At 48.2% G+C, this 13,434-nt stretch overlaps 1 protein-coding gene across 1 annotated transcript in view; it reads right to left on the bottom strand.

The window, feature by feature from the left end:
• Window positions 1–13,434, bottom strand: part of LOC307233053 (tetratricopeptide repeat protein 28-like) — a gene marked incomplete at its 5' end in the record, with an annotated part of 185,711 nt that overhangs the window by 2,396 nt on the left and 169,881 nt on the right. The window contains 13 exons of the mRNA XM_080004265.1: window positions 141–248; window positions 369–498; window positions 2,955–3,031; window positions 3,208–3,439; window positions 3,558–3,682; window positions 3,785–4,032; window positions 4,186–4,727; window positions 4,822–5,001; window positions 5,115–5,259; window positions 8,596–8,736; window positions 10,117–10,276; window positions 11,957–12,175; window positions 12,305–12,434. Of these exons, the coding sequence (XP_079860391.1) occupies window positions 141–248; window positions 369–498; window positions 2,955–3,031; window positions 3,208–3,439; window positions 3,558–3,682; window positions 3,785–4,032; window positions 4,186–4,727; window positions 4,822–5,001; window positions 5,115–5,259; window positions 8,596–8,736; window positions 10,117–10,276; window positions 11,957–12,175; window positions 12,305–12,434 (2,437 nt within the window). The remainder of the gene's footprint in view (window positions 1–140; window positions 249–368; window positions 499–2,954; window positions 3,032–3,207; window positions 3,440–3,557; window positions 3,683–3,784; window positions 4,033–4,185; window positions 4,728–4,821; window positions 5,002–5,114; window positions 5,260–8,595; window positions 8,737–10,116; window positions 10,277–11,956; window positions 12,176–12,304; window positions 12,435–13,434) is intronic.

The following is a 13,434-nucleotide window of genomic DNA, read 5'->3' as shown; positions in this document are numbered from 1 at the left end:
AAAACCAACAATGGAAAATAACACTGAGTTGTGTTCATCATCGGAATAATTCAGCACCAGACAAAGGGTGTTACTGGGGGGAAAAAAAAGGACATTGGCTAACGCGTTTCCATTTTCTTTGCAACAGAAATAAGACTTACCAAACAGCGCGAGCAGAGACTGGAGAGCAAAGTGCAAGGTGCGACGGTTGGCGAGCTTGCCTGTCTTGAGCACTACCTCTTCTTGGCCTACTTCACACAGGTCAAACCCTGCAGATAAAAAGATGACATCTCATGACCATCACCAAAGCTGCGTGTGTCCACGTGCTGAATCACTATCATCACTTCAACACGCTGGTCACTGGTTGAAATCAATGACATTTTTCTCACCTAGGGCAGCCAGAAATTCATGGCATCCAGGCAGTCTCCAAAGCTGAACGCTAATCGACACCTGAATAGGCAGCAGGGAGAAATCCTGCTCCTTCTCTCCTGTCTGGAGCTGGACTAGCACCTGGTGGAGCTGAAGAGGAGCGAGAGCAGAGAAAAGGAGACACGAGAGGAAAGAGTGAGAGAATCTGGCAATGAGTAAATGGAGAACAAAACAGTGTTTGACCGTTGTGTGCAAGCGCCCTGTGAAACAATTAACACTGAAAATGTTTTTTTCCTCTTTTAGATCCTATTATGTACTAAAACCCTGACAACCCAACCCTGTTGGGAACAAGAGACAACACTGACCTTTGGCCTTATTTTTAAGTTGATCCGATTTTCGGTTGAAAAGGGATGTTAATGGTAAGCAGTGCTTTAAGTCCTTTGGTTTAATACAAATCTTTCTACCCTGCTGTGAAGGACTTTACACGTGTCCATCTATTCAAGGGCCACACTTGCTTGTTTTGTTGTGGGATTACAGAAAACACAGACGTTTTTGTGAAAACCAACTTAACTGTTAACAACACTATTTTACCCCCCCCACTATGATAGTGGAAATGTCCTCTGACCTGAAATGAGCCAGGCTCATGAATCAACAAACAGCTCATAATCTTTAAGCACTCTTAAGTGTGGAACCTAACAGAGAAACACTTGTCGACAAAGGTTTTAGAACGGACTATATTTACAGCTATGTTGTATGAATGATTGAAGATGCTGGGAGAGTATGAAACTTCAAGCCTAGACTGCTGTGGCATTGCATGCAATTCCTGACTGAGGAGGCAGGAGGATGGTGATGCACAGCTTCAAGCATAACGTACAAAAGGTGGTGAGAGGGTTGGGATGGGGTAGAATGGCATGAACGAGTGCAGGTAGGTCAAGGCGCACTTACCATTCCCACCATATTTTTAACAGCCTTTAGACCGCGGGTTAGGGACAGGGGAGAAAGAATATATAGAAATATATATTTTTAATTGCATGCACAGGGGCCATTCACAAAGAGTAAAAGGGTTCAGGTCAACAGGAAAGGAAACATCGACAAATAATAATACAGCAACCTAAACGTGTCTGGAGTCAGGACTTGAGTGAGTCTGGATTTCCAGTGAACATTTCCATTTTTTTAAGTTCAAGATGTTTCATGTCATTTCTGTTGAATAGCAAAAACTGTATATTTTACTGCTGATTGGATAAATACAAATCTGGACATGTGATGACCACGTGTTTGGCATATGAACATGAAAATCTCAACAGAGGAAAAGACAATTCTCTTGTTTTCACAAGCTTCAGAGCAGGAAAACAGCACTGGGATTGTGGCTTTGATTCTGAGCTTTCACAACCACCGGCTGGGCTTTGCTGCAGCTTTTCAATGCAGATTGCAGCTTTAGTTTCCTGTGCATTGTGGCGTGCGGCTACACTTGGTGTAACAAGGTTTTGTGCTGATGCTACGGATGTGTTCTACTTTGGACTTCATGGCACAACACCTACATTAAAAACAAATGATGTGAATTGCCTTATATATGCATTAACGTGACACGTGAGCGCGTGGGTGCCGGATTGTACCACGGTGGGACACTACGGGGGTGGTAAGGAAGTGTCCCCATTAGGCATGGTGCTATATTTCTTTAAGGAAACCTTTCATAAGGAAATGGAACAAAATAAAATACATGTAAAATAAATTGCATTGTCTTTGTTAGGACAGTGTGTTCGGAATAGGGTGGCTATCTGTCCTGTTTTAGGTCAGACGGTATGGTATTGAAACACTGAGTCTGTCTAACGGCGCAGCCTTGAGCTGGAGGCTCATTTGTCCTCCTTTTGAGATCATCCCTATTTTATACTTTATATGACGTATATAATAAATAAATTAAAAAACAAATAAATGAATAATAAACAATAATATAAAAAAGGCTATGTGTACATTCCATTAAGACTTGTGGTCTAACAAATTATTGGCTGAAAGCGGTGTCAAATAAATATATGGTATTTCATTGGTAAAAAAAAAAAAAAATTCTAATTAGCCATGGTGCTTCTAGACGTCAAGTCACGGCAGGCACAGACCCAATCTACCTGTAGCGGTAGACAGTGGTATTTCAGGGCTTCGGCCCCAAATGTTTTATGAATAGCCCCGCATCTTGAATAGTGTGTGTGTCCTATGAGGGAGCAATCGGGATGCAATTTGCGCCCTGTCTCCCTCTCTAGGCGCAATGAAGACATGGGAGGGGGTCCGGGAGCGATCATGGCTGATCGATCGTGCGTCCCATTCCTCTAAATAAAGCAAAAAAAAAACAAAACAGAATGTATTTTATTCCACGCGGGCGCAAATTGGCGGCGGCGGAGATGAGTGAGCAACACACAGGGATTGTGTGGCCACAAACAATAGCGATAGGCCTTAGACGTTATCGCAAACGTTCTGTTACCGTTATACCTGACATAGATGTTCTCGCTAAAAAACATAGAAAAAAATTCTGGTGTTCCCACTATTCCGGCGCCCATGCGTCGACGTTGATTGACTTTTTCGAATGTGGTGGTGTATACGAGGGGAAGGCTGGAACCTACCCGGTTGATGAGCTGCTCGCCTGCCTCTGAAGCTGTGATGAGTTTGCACAAAGCCTGGAGAGCCGGGGGCGGTAGACCTGAGGGACGCCATCAAAGGAAAAATGTCATTATTCATACACAAAGGCATGTTCATAACACAACAAGCCATGAGACAGGTGACTGATAACCTGGAATACTGGAGGAATATATCAGAATATGAGGCAGGTGCTGCATTACATTTAGAAGCGACACAGATTTTGCCTTCAGCACATACCAAGTAAAGACTGTAGCGTGGTGCTACACTGCTGGAGCCTGTCTCCTGGATCTGCTGTGGGGAAAAAGACCGCCGCAGGGAGCCCAGTGCCCGCAGAGTCAAGACGGAAGCCAACGGCCGTCAGCAGGGCCTGCCAGCCCGGGACGCCCCCCACCTTGTTCTCCACACTCTGCTGGGAGGTGTACATGGAGTTGCGCTGGCCGTTCTGGATCCTTTGAAGAGACTTTTCGACCTGCGGGAAGCCGAAGATTTCTGGGGATCATTTTTATGTCTCTTTCAATCCGCACATGACTTTTTTTGTGCCAGAGTGCAGGTGTGGGATGAGTGTGTAAGTGCCTATGCTCACTAACCAGGTGGAGTAAAACTCTGAGGGCATCCCGTGCGCGATCTGGATATTGCAGAATCTCAGCCAGAGCCTGGCCAATCAATGATGAGGGACTATTTAGCTTCACATCATTGCCAATCAACATATACCCTGGAAAGAACCCGCAAGAAATTAAATACATTGAAATTAAAAACCATCATGGGAAATGTAGTCAGTCAATAACAGGCAAAGGTGAATGGCGGCATCTCTAACCTGCCCAGTTGGAGGGGTGTGAGTACTGTTTGCTGCTCTGGACGGTCTTCATGGCGTCTGCCAACGCGGCGCTGGCTTTGGTTCCGTTGAGCAGGGCAGTGTAGAAAGCATGCACAAAGACCTTAGAGGCTGCCACGGGGACGGGCCACAAGGACACCAGGACACACTGAGCCCCGGCTGCCAGGAAAGCCCTGGTCAACCCCACCACACCGTCAGCAGTCACCTTGCTGCTCGACTCCTGGTACGACCTGCACTCACAAAGACACACACACAAAGAGACGTCTGCAGATAAGCAGGGTGTTTCATAGTTCAAATGCAACAAGATATAGGAAGGAAAGAAAGAAAGAAAGGAAAAGGTAAGAAAAATTGTTAAAGGAAACCTATCCGCTCAGTCCACTCACCCCAGCACCACTAGCTTGATGGGCAGCCTCAGATCTAATATGTCTGCGGCCGTGAGCAGGAACTCCTGCAGGGGTGGACTGTCGCAGATACTCTCCACGTCGCTGCCTTCATCCTGCGTGTGGAGCGACTCTGGGATGGTGTAGTTGCTTCCAAATGAGCCCTTTCTTCCTCGGCCCCCGCTACCCCTCCTCCCGCTACCTCTCCTCACCGTTCCCACCCCGACAGTGGCCCCCGCCCCGCCGGTAACCCCTTCAGGGTTTGGGGTGAGCACGAGGGCGGCAAGTTTCCATGAAATGTGGGTGGCAAAGTGGGCGCACTCGGCCTGGGTGAGGGCGCTCATAACTCTCTCCTTGGTGGCGACAGAGCCGGCCAGGGGCTGACAGCCCAGCAGCTCAGCCACCATCTGGGCCTCTTCCTCCGCCGAGGGCATGGGGCCCCACAACCAGCGGTCCATCACGGGGGACGGCAGGCGCGGGTTCCCCACCACCGCTGCCATAGAGACGCCGCCGCACGGAGCCGGACCGGCACGTCGAGCGTGAGCCTGGAGACGCAGCAGAAAAGAACAGGCCGGTTAAAATATTAACACAGATAAAATGCCATTAAATACAGATTCATATAGGACTTGAAAGATCAACCTTAGAGTTTGATCCAAGGCCTTGGATGGAGGGCACAGCGATGAGGCTAAAGCGCTCGTACAGGTACTCGTTCGATGAGCTACCCTTGAGCAAGGCAAAGGGGATGAGGTACAGTTCCCCTTCCAGCACCAACACGAGCTGCCTGTGTCTGCCCACAGGCCCGCTGGAATGCATTAAACCCTGCAAAGATAACGGATTCAGGATGAAGATAAACAAACGCATAATATTCAGTTGTATAGTGAACACACTGTCAATAACACGCAGATGTTGGCATTCTCTTAGGCAGAGCTCACCCCCTCCATAGGTGCGATCAGTAAGTCATAAAGGGCCCGTAGTGGAGGCTTTCCCAGGTTGCTGGAGCGCCGGGACAGGGACGAGCAGCCATCTTTAGCCGGGGACATGGTGTTGCTGAACAGGCTGGTCATACTCTGGCAGCTCCTACAAAAGCACAACACACAATAAAGCATAATTTACTACTCTATGTCTTGAAATACAAGCTGATAAAAAAATAATATTAGGTTATGTGACATATCAAAGATTGTGTCATGATTATGTCATTGAAGTTAAAACTGCTGAATCTGTATTTTTTCTAATTTCCTGATGATTTCCTTGATGGGGGTTACAACAAGCTCGACACCGAATCGATCTGCAGCTGCAAAGTTTATAAATAGCAAACATCAAGCTACAATTATTAAGGTTGTTAATGCAGAACAAACCTTATTATCAGCCCATCGACTACAGATACAATTACCTCTCCATAAGATATTATTTTTGATACGATTTATTATCTTCAGATCGTGCAACAGAAAGGGTTCATTTTGCTGAAGCTCTGTGGATGTCTGGCCTGAGAGTAGTACATTTGTTGTTTTGTTTTTATAGAGCAGACTGCTGAATGGAAACATTATGCATATAGACTTCCCTGCATTACAATTTACTTCCATTGCTCAATTAACACTTTTTAGAAGTTCCAATGCTGCCGTATATATTCAACACGGCCCTAAAAATATTATTGCCTGCGTTTTTATGCAAAACAAATATGGCAAATAAGGAATAAATAAGTGAAAAACTTTTGTTCCAAGCACTAACTTTCGACAGTATGTCTGGGATAATTGATACAGTTGAGGGCTGCAACCAGAAACAAATTAAATAGGAAAACATTGGGGGGAATGACAGGATGTATAATTCATGTGAATCAAACCGTCACTGAACCCTCATGCTGCTGGTAATGGGCTTTGCAACAGCGCTGGTAATGTGGTTGGCGAGGTCCGTATGTAGTTTGCTGCATAGTGTTGCGTCAGACATGGCTTTTTGCAAAATGCAGACTCAGCCACAGTGGATCCTGTGGGTTGCGTGGTCTGGGTATGATACTGCGGCAGAAGGGGGAGATTCAACACACTCAATCATGGAGGCTCCTCTGCCTCCTCCGGGCACGCTCACTGTCAGGGCTGAGTTAAACACAGACCCAGAGATGCATATTAAGAGAGGCAGGCGGCAAGCAGTGTTTCTCCTTCGCTTTTGTGACTTCTTTCGTGCCGTGTCGAGGAATCCCAAAAAGGATTCGACCAACGTGGTAACAATATGTCAAGTTGCAAAAAAAGTCCACTAGATGGCAATAGAGCACCATGGCAATCTGTGGCAAAGCTGTTGGTATCTCACAGCTATCAGTGAGCGAGAGAGAGAGAGAGAGAGAGAGAGAGAACTGCCCACTCCTTGGTGTCCCAACATAAAAGTACTGTCCACAACACCATTAGAGAATATCTGACTTGACGCTAAAGGAGAGTGTGATCGTAAAGGGGACCCTCCATCTATTGCCAAGGTTCCAAACTCTAAGTCAAAGTCAGCAATTCTTCTTGGGCAGCAGCCAAACAGTATGCTAATGTCCCCCCACACTGTCGTGTAACACGACAGTGACAGCTTCCTGTTTGGGCGGAGGTACACTGCACCTCAACATCCATTCTAATGTCGGCCACACACACACACACACACACACACACACACACACACACACACACACACACACACACACACACACACACACACACACGTCTACTACACTAGCCAGAGTTTCATGTCCAGGCCTCTTCCCCTGGACTACAAACATCTATCCAATCCCCCTGCCGCTGGCTCCCCTCCACTCCCCCCAGGTCTTGGCGTGGGCCGCCATGGGAAAGCAAATACTCATTTGTTACCACTGACATTACACCTGAGAGGGGACAATGGGGAGACAAGGGAGGACTAAGGTGTGTGTCAAGCGTGCAGTGAATAAAGTGGACAAAGGGAAGGGAAGTACAGTGTCGGCGAGGAGCGGCGGCACGCTTCGAGCCGAAGAACAGAGGAGGAAAAGACGCAAACGCAATAGTGACCGAGCTGCACTACACCGTACAATGATGCAATCACGAGCACGGTCTTCGGCCGCAGCCGTTCTTCTATGTGACGTCATGCGCCGCCGAGGACGCCCACGTTATCCTTTGATGTAAAGACTTTTTGAACGGTTTGCCTTTCATTTCGGCTTTCAATGGGATTTTGTTATTCAGTGGAAGTACGCCGGGGAAGTAACTGTCAGCTTCCTACGGCAACACTAGTATTCTCCGAAAGCAACCACGGATCACCGTGTTCAAGGCAGGGCAGGCACGACAATACCACACAAGGAAAAAGCAGATGCTATCTTCAAACATCCAAATCCACTTTCTCTCGTCCTTTTGGTTAAAAATTTGATAATTATGTGTGTTGTTTTGAAACACTTTCTATCATCAATAGAATAAGTGAATTCCATCGATTGTTATGGGAGTCTCGCAACCTCCCTCACCACTTACAGTCTACATCTTGCATGACAGGAGAGGGAAGAAAGGATGAAATGATAAGGAGAGAGAAATAAAAGGGGTGCGCTTGAAAGGCAGATTTCTTTTTTCATCTGGATATCAAAGCCCGAGATGTATGGGTCTGAACAACAATGAGCCTTCTTCACCGTTTTCGCCCGCTTTTTTGCGGCGTGATAGACGGCGGACTCCTTGACGCGGAGGAGCGCTGTAATTCAGATAGTCTTTTTGGAGGCTCAAAAGAATGAGCGGATTATTACCGGCAGCCCATTAAAGAGGCTTAATGAGCACCGAGACGCAATTAAAGATGAAATTACCCCCTCATCAAAGAACAGCTCAACTGTGGACGAGGACAAGGAAATATGACCCACACACACACACACACACACACACACACACACACACACACACACACACACACACACACACACACACACACACACACACACACACACACACACACACAGAAACCCATTATGCATTACCAATCAGAGGAAGGCAAACACACCCTTTGCATGGAATAGTAAAGTGAGTTGACAACAACGGCCCAATCGTAGAATGTGCACCGCAAACAGATGTGCACATGCCAGTCAAAAGTCAACACCCACAGTGTCGTTTGTTTAGGCCCATGCTTAAACAGGAACACACACGCACACACACACCGCAGGCACTATCGGAGTAGGCGGCTGATAAGGGCTTTAGCAGCTTGGCTCTCCTCAGTCGATTTAATAAGGAGGAATCGCACGGCGGCTAAACAATAGAGAAAAGCCACAATGCCGGCGAAGCTCCTTACCCAAGCAGATTCCTTTTTTTTTTTTTTTTTTTTTTTTCTCCCCTTCATTTTTTAATCTTTGCTGTTAAATAGAAAAACTGGGGCAAAGTAGTTTCAGAGGCTGCCTCTTAATAATGCGTCATGCACGGGGACACAGGTGCCTGGCAACAGCCCTCCCACCCCCACCTGTTGAAGAGATTGTTTCTGGACACCATGCGCAGGAAGCCCGTGGGATCCGTCACCGAGTTCAGCTTGTTGTTGAGCTCCTCGAACTGCTGGTCCAGCAAATCCCCGGCCTCGCTCTCCGTCTCGCTGCTGGAGCAGCCTCTGCGGAGAGAAATGGGGAGAAAAGAGGAAGAAAGAAAGAAATAGGGGGGAGGTGAATAAATGCTAAATATAGTACACATACAATACACACACACACACACACGGCTTAATTTCCCAGGCTTGGCCCAACGAGCGCAGCCTAATCCTCTCATTACAATGCTGCTGATGCTGATCAAGTCACCGCCCACCCCCACTCTCCCTCTACCACCACCTCCATCCTTACGTACACTCTCCGTACCCCGCTCCTCCCCGACATCACCACCACCACTTCCGACAAACTCCTGTGTCAGCACTTCACTCCCACAGCAGTGTGGAGCAGAGTGTGAACTCACGTACTCTGCAGGAAACTCTGGTGTGAACTCTCTCTCTCTCACATTGCTTTTCTTTAACTAACAGTGTGTTTCTCTCCTCTGGGACCCTCCGCCCCCGAAACACACACTCTCTCTCTTTCTTACTTTGCGGGACCGACTCGAGCGGATTGAAGCAGGCAGAATATGACGATACAACAGAAGGAGAAGGCGGCGTGAAGTCTATCACACGTTCATAATCCCTCCATCCGTCTCCTTTCTCCTTCCTCTTGCTCGTTCTCTCCTCTCACCCTGACGTGGAGCCAACAAACGGGGGGGCTGGGGGCTGGGGTAAAAAGCAAGCGGTGCCATATTGTGGCCATCCGGGCGCGGCAGTGTGTGCGTTTCCTCCCGTTGGAGCGGTAAATGAGCTGGTAATGGGGCAGGAGGTTGGGGGCGGGTCGGCTGGACGGTGCTGTGCGGACCAGCTGGGCACAGTGCATCAAAGCACCATCTAGAGACGACCCATTTGGCGTGGAAGTGCCGGGCATCCACCCGGAGGTTTCTCCCACGTCAATATCCCTCTTTGCCTCCGCATCCCCTCCTGAAGGATCCCCCTGGACCCTGGCTGTGTTGGTGCAGTATTTTTTATTTCTTTAAATTCTCGAACCTCCACCTCTGCGCTCTTAAGACTTTTGACCCCGTCAGCACCCCACCAACCGTTTCCCACTCTGTTTTCTCCTCCCAACTTCTCTCTACCCAATTCTTTGGTCATGCTCACTATTTGTCTGGCCGGCGGTCTGGAGCATGGAGAAGGCCATTATTCCGTCTCATTTGCTCTCAATAAGGGAAAGAGGTGGGCAGTTTAGGCAGGTAGCGACTGAAGTCCAGCCATCATAGGGTGCAGTAGGGCAGAATAACACACACACACACACACACACACACACACACACACACACACACACACACACACACACACACACACACACACACACACACACACACACACACCAATGCATTGCTTTTTACATGATAGAATGACACGGCCATGGCGTTTTAAAATGTTTGGTTTCAGGTCCATTTGTATTCTCACCTGCTGTAATAGGACTCTACTCCCAGGGCTTCGCGGGCGCTGGCAATGTGCTGCTCCAGTGACGAGCCGCAGGCCAGGGCCCCGCTCCCTCCCTCCTGGAACTCTGACCCCGCATCGGACCCCCCCTCACCCAGGTACACCTCGTGGAACTTCAGGATTCCTGAGGAGAGATAAATTATAATGAATGGGCGATATTAGAGCTTAGTGGTTAAAAACGACAAACAGCTTACCCTACTAGTTCACATTATTGGCTTACTACTGCCGAGCATATGGGTACATTTCGCGTCGAAAACTGAGTTATGTTGCTCTGTAGTAGCACATCTGTGGAGGGAAATGAATAAAACAAATAGTGTTCAATAAAAGATAAGAGTAGGCTGCCGGTGCCATCTGCTGCCCGCCATGGGAGCTCCGCTGAGATTTGGAGGCAGAGACCAGCGGGGGGCAGGGGGTACGGTGACAACACGGATGAATGGGCTGCAGAATGTGTGTACGTGCATGTGTTTGTGCTGTGATGCATTTTTGAGCTGTACAGCAAGATTTATTTATTTGTCATTGATGTGCCAGTTTATGTATTCTTGTCTGCAGTGTGTTTCTGTGCGCTTGGATCTGCCATGTCTACCAAATGACTGTAGTGTGTGTTCATTTCAATTTGAATGGCCACCCATGCAGTAACGTTGTGGGTTTCTGATCTGGGTGAGATCGAGCACTCCTTGTTCCCTTACAGTGTGTGCTCTTTTTGGAGAAGGTCCTGTTGACACGCCAGCTGGATGCCATGGAATGCCAGGAAGAGACAGACAGGCCATTAGCCAGCAAGTGGCTTCCTCTTAGCCTGGGGTGAGATTCAAGCTCTTTGAAGATCTCTGTGGCCCCTGCAGTATTCCTGCCATCCATATGACTGAGGCTAAGTGGGGATGGTGGAGGTCATGTTCATCTGGCTGCCTCGGAGCGAGGTTTTGATCAAATGATCAGGCCTGGGGGGGTGGAGGACATGGGCCGGGGCTCTCATTTATACTGCTTACAGGGCAGAGTACACTGACTACACAGTGTGACAAGAAGGATTGTTGGGCCTCTTTTTTCCTATTCTCTTTGGTCAAAACGATGTTTCAAAGCTTCTCTGTGAATCTGAGCATCCGCATTGTGGGTCTCTCAGCAAAAGATAAGATAAAAATGTAACTTTTGCTCAGTCGGCAATTGTTGTAGTTTGGTTCGGTTTGGATAAAACTTAAAACGACACACAAACTTATCCGAACGAGACTAAACTAATGGAATAGCGGAAAAAAATGAAACTCAACAAAAAAAGTGGGGAGCTGCTGCAGCAATTGCATGGAATATTCAAGCAGAAAATAACACAAGCAGAAAATGATATGGCAAAGCATGGATGAAAAAAAAAAATAACGCGATAAAGACAAATGGAAAAGCGACAGAAAGAAAGAATAGAATAAAAAATGAATAAGGAATGAAGGATTGAATGAATTGGGGGATAAGAGACAGCGCAGAGGGAGATTAATGGCCTCTTTTTGTGTAGCTACTCAAGCAGGTTTCCTGTTGGCACGTGTGAAGATGTTGCAGGCGCTGTTTGGCTCTGTCGCACTCAATTAGCACGGCACTCTGGCAGACGCCTGGAGGGGAGCGCGAGGCGGGGGACACACCCAACAATGAGGTGGCAGGTGGCACTGCCACTCTGCGTTAAAGGTGGCATTCTTAACCCCGCGGTTCAAATGTAAGACACCGCCTCTAGACATCTCACACTCGAAGCGGGGACAAAACATTTCTGAATTTGTTCAAATGAACAGACTTGTGTCCCCCGTGCCCTCGAGGGGAACAATCCTCAGACCTTTACCTGCTCCCGGAGCCAGCAGCCAGCTGTACAGGTATCCGGCGGCCATGGAGAAGTAGAGCACCAGGGCCCGCTGGCTGTTAACCGTGTCAAGGATGTGCTCCACCGTCACCGGGGTGTAAGGGTCCGAGTCCTGCTGGCCCGTCTGCCGCTCCACCAGCAGGTCGGCGAAGGCTCGCGTCCGACCTCGCTCCGCCACAGCCAGAGCCTCGTCGTGGTGTCCTAAGGAGGCGGGAAGTATTAAGCCAAGCATCAAAATAAAAATGACTGATGTTTGACCTTGATTCTAAATGCAGCACAATATGATCTAATACAACCGGTTTGTAGAAGGGATTGAGTAAATGGACATACCTAGGCTGACAAGGACCCTCTGGAGAGCCTGGTAACACGAGGTTTGCAGATCGAATAGAGACAGTTTGTAGTCAGTGCTGTGCTGGGCCTCGTGGCGTATGGTCTCGAACAGCGCAGATGCCCGGTAGAGCTGAAAAGAACAAGCCATAGCCACAGTCAGGAATTTTACAGGGTCTTAGCTAGTTCATACACCAAAGTCAAGACAATCAACTCTGATTAGGGCCATAGGGGCAGACTACGTAGCCTAATGAGTAAAATACAAGCAGATGAGGAATAAAAAAAATATTTACACCACTAGATGGTAGCATCCCCTCTCACTGGGTAACAGTCAGGCAGATGTGCAGCCCTTCCCCACTGTCAATCTTACAATGCATGGAGGAAGCTTGACACATCGGTAACAAGTGATACAACTACACCTCTCTACGCTCCTTTGGCTGGAGAAGAGAAAGGCCAATGAATGAGCTAAACCATCATCTGGGCATCATAGACGAACAACGCCCAGGGAAATAACAATTGCCAGTGTGGCTAATCTCCTCAGGACAGTATGTGTGTGTGTGTGTGTGTGTGTGTGTAAGCGTATGTGTGTGTGTGTGTGTGTGTGTGTGTGTGTGTGTGTGTGTGTGTGTGTGTGTGTGTGTGTGTGTGTGTGTGTGTGTGTATGTGTGTGTGTCCTCAAAGCTCTCCACTTGGTGCCAGACACTGGATTGAGAGGGAAAAGGACAAAGGAGATATGGGCGGGGGCAGACAGGGCAATGGGAGGAGGCAGAGTGTCGCACAGCGGCCCGGCAGACTGAACCCAAAGTGCTGATTCATTGGAGTTGGTATTGATTTCCTATTGCTGCTCCATTGAAAGCCCTTTCAGATGACTGGGGCAGCAACAAAGCTTGTCTCCAAGAGGCCAGACCCAGCAAAGAGACTGAGGGCCAGAGGTACTGGGATTGGTAGGGGGGTGGAGGGGGTTGGTGGGGTTGGAGGGTAGTAAAGGTTGTTTGTATGGATGAAGTGGATCCTATCAGGCGTGTATGTAGGCGCCGGCATCTCTGTGCGCGTGTTCTGTATATTTTGAGCACAAAGGTATGACTTGCTAGCTTAGTATATCCCAAGGTCATGCAGGACAGTGTGTTGGAGGG

Source organism: Zeus faber (genome assembly GCF_960531495.2).
Source record: "Zeus faber genome assembly, chromosome: 7".
NCBI lineage: Eukaryota > Metazoa > Chordata > Actinopteri > Zeiformes > Zeidae > Zeus > Zeus faber.
Note: the sequence above shows the minus strand (reverse complement) of the source record. Positions and strands in the feature narration are given on the sequence as shown.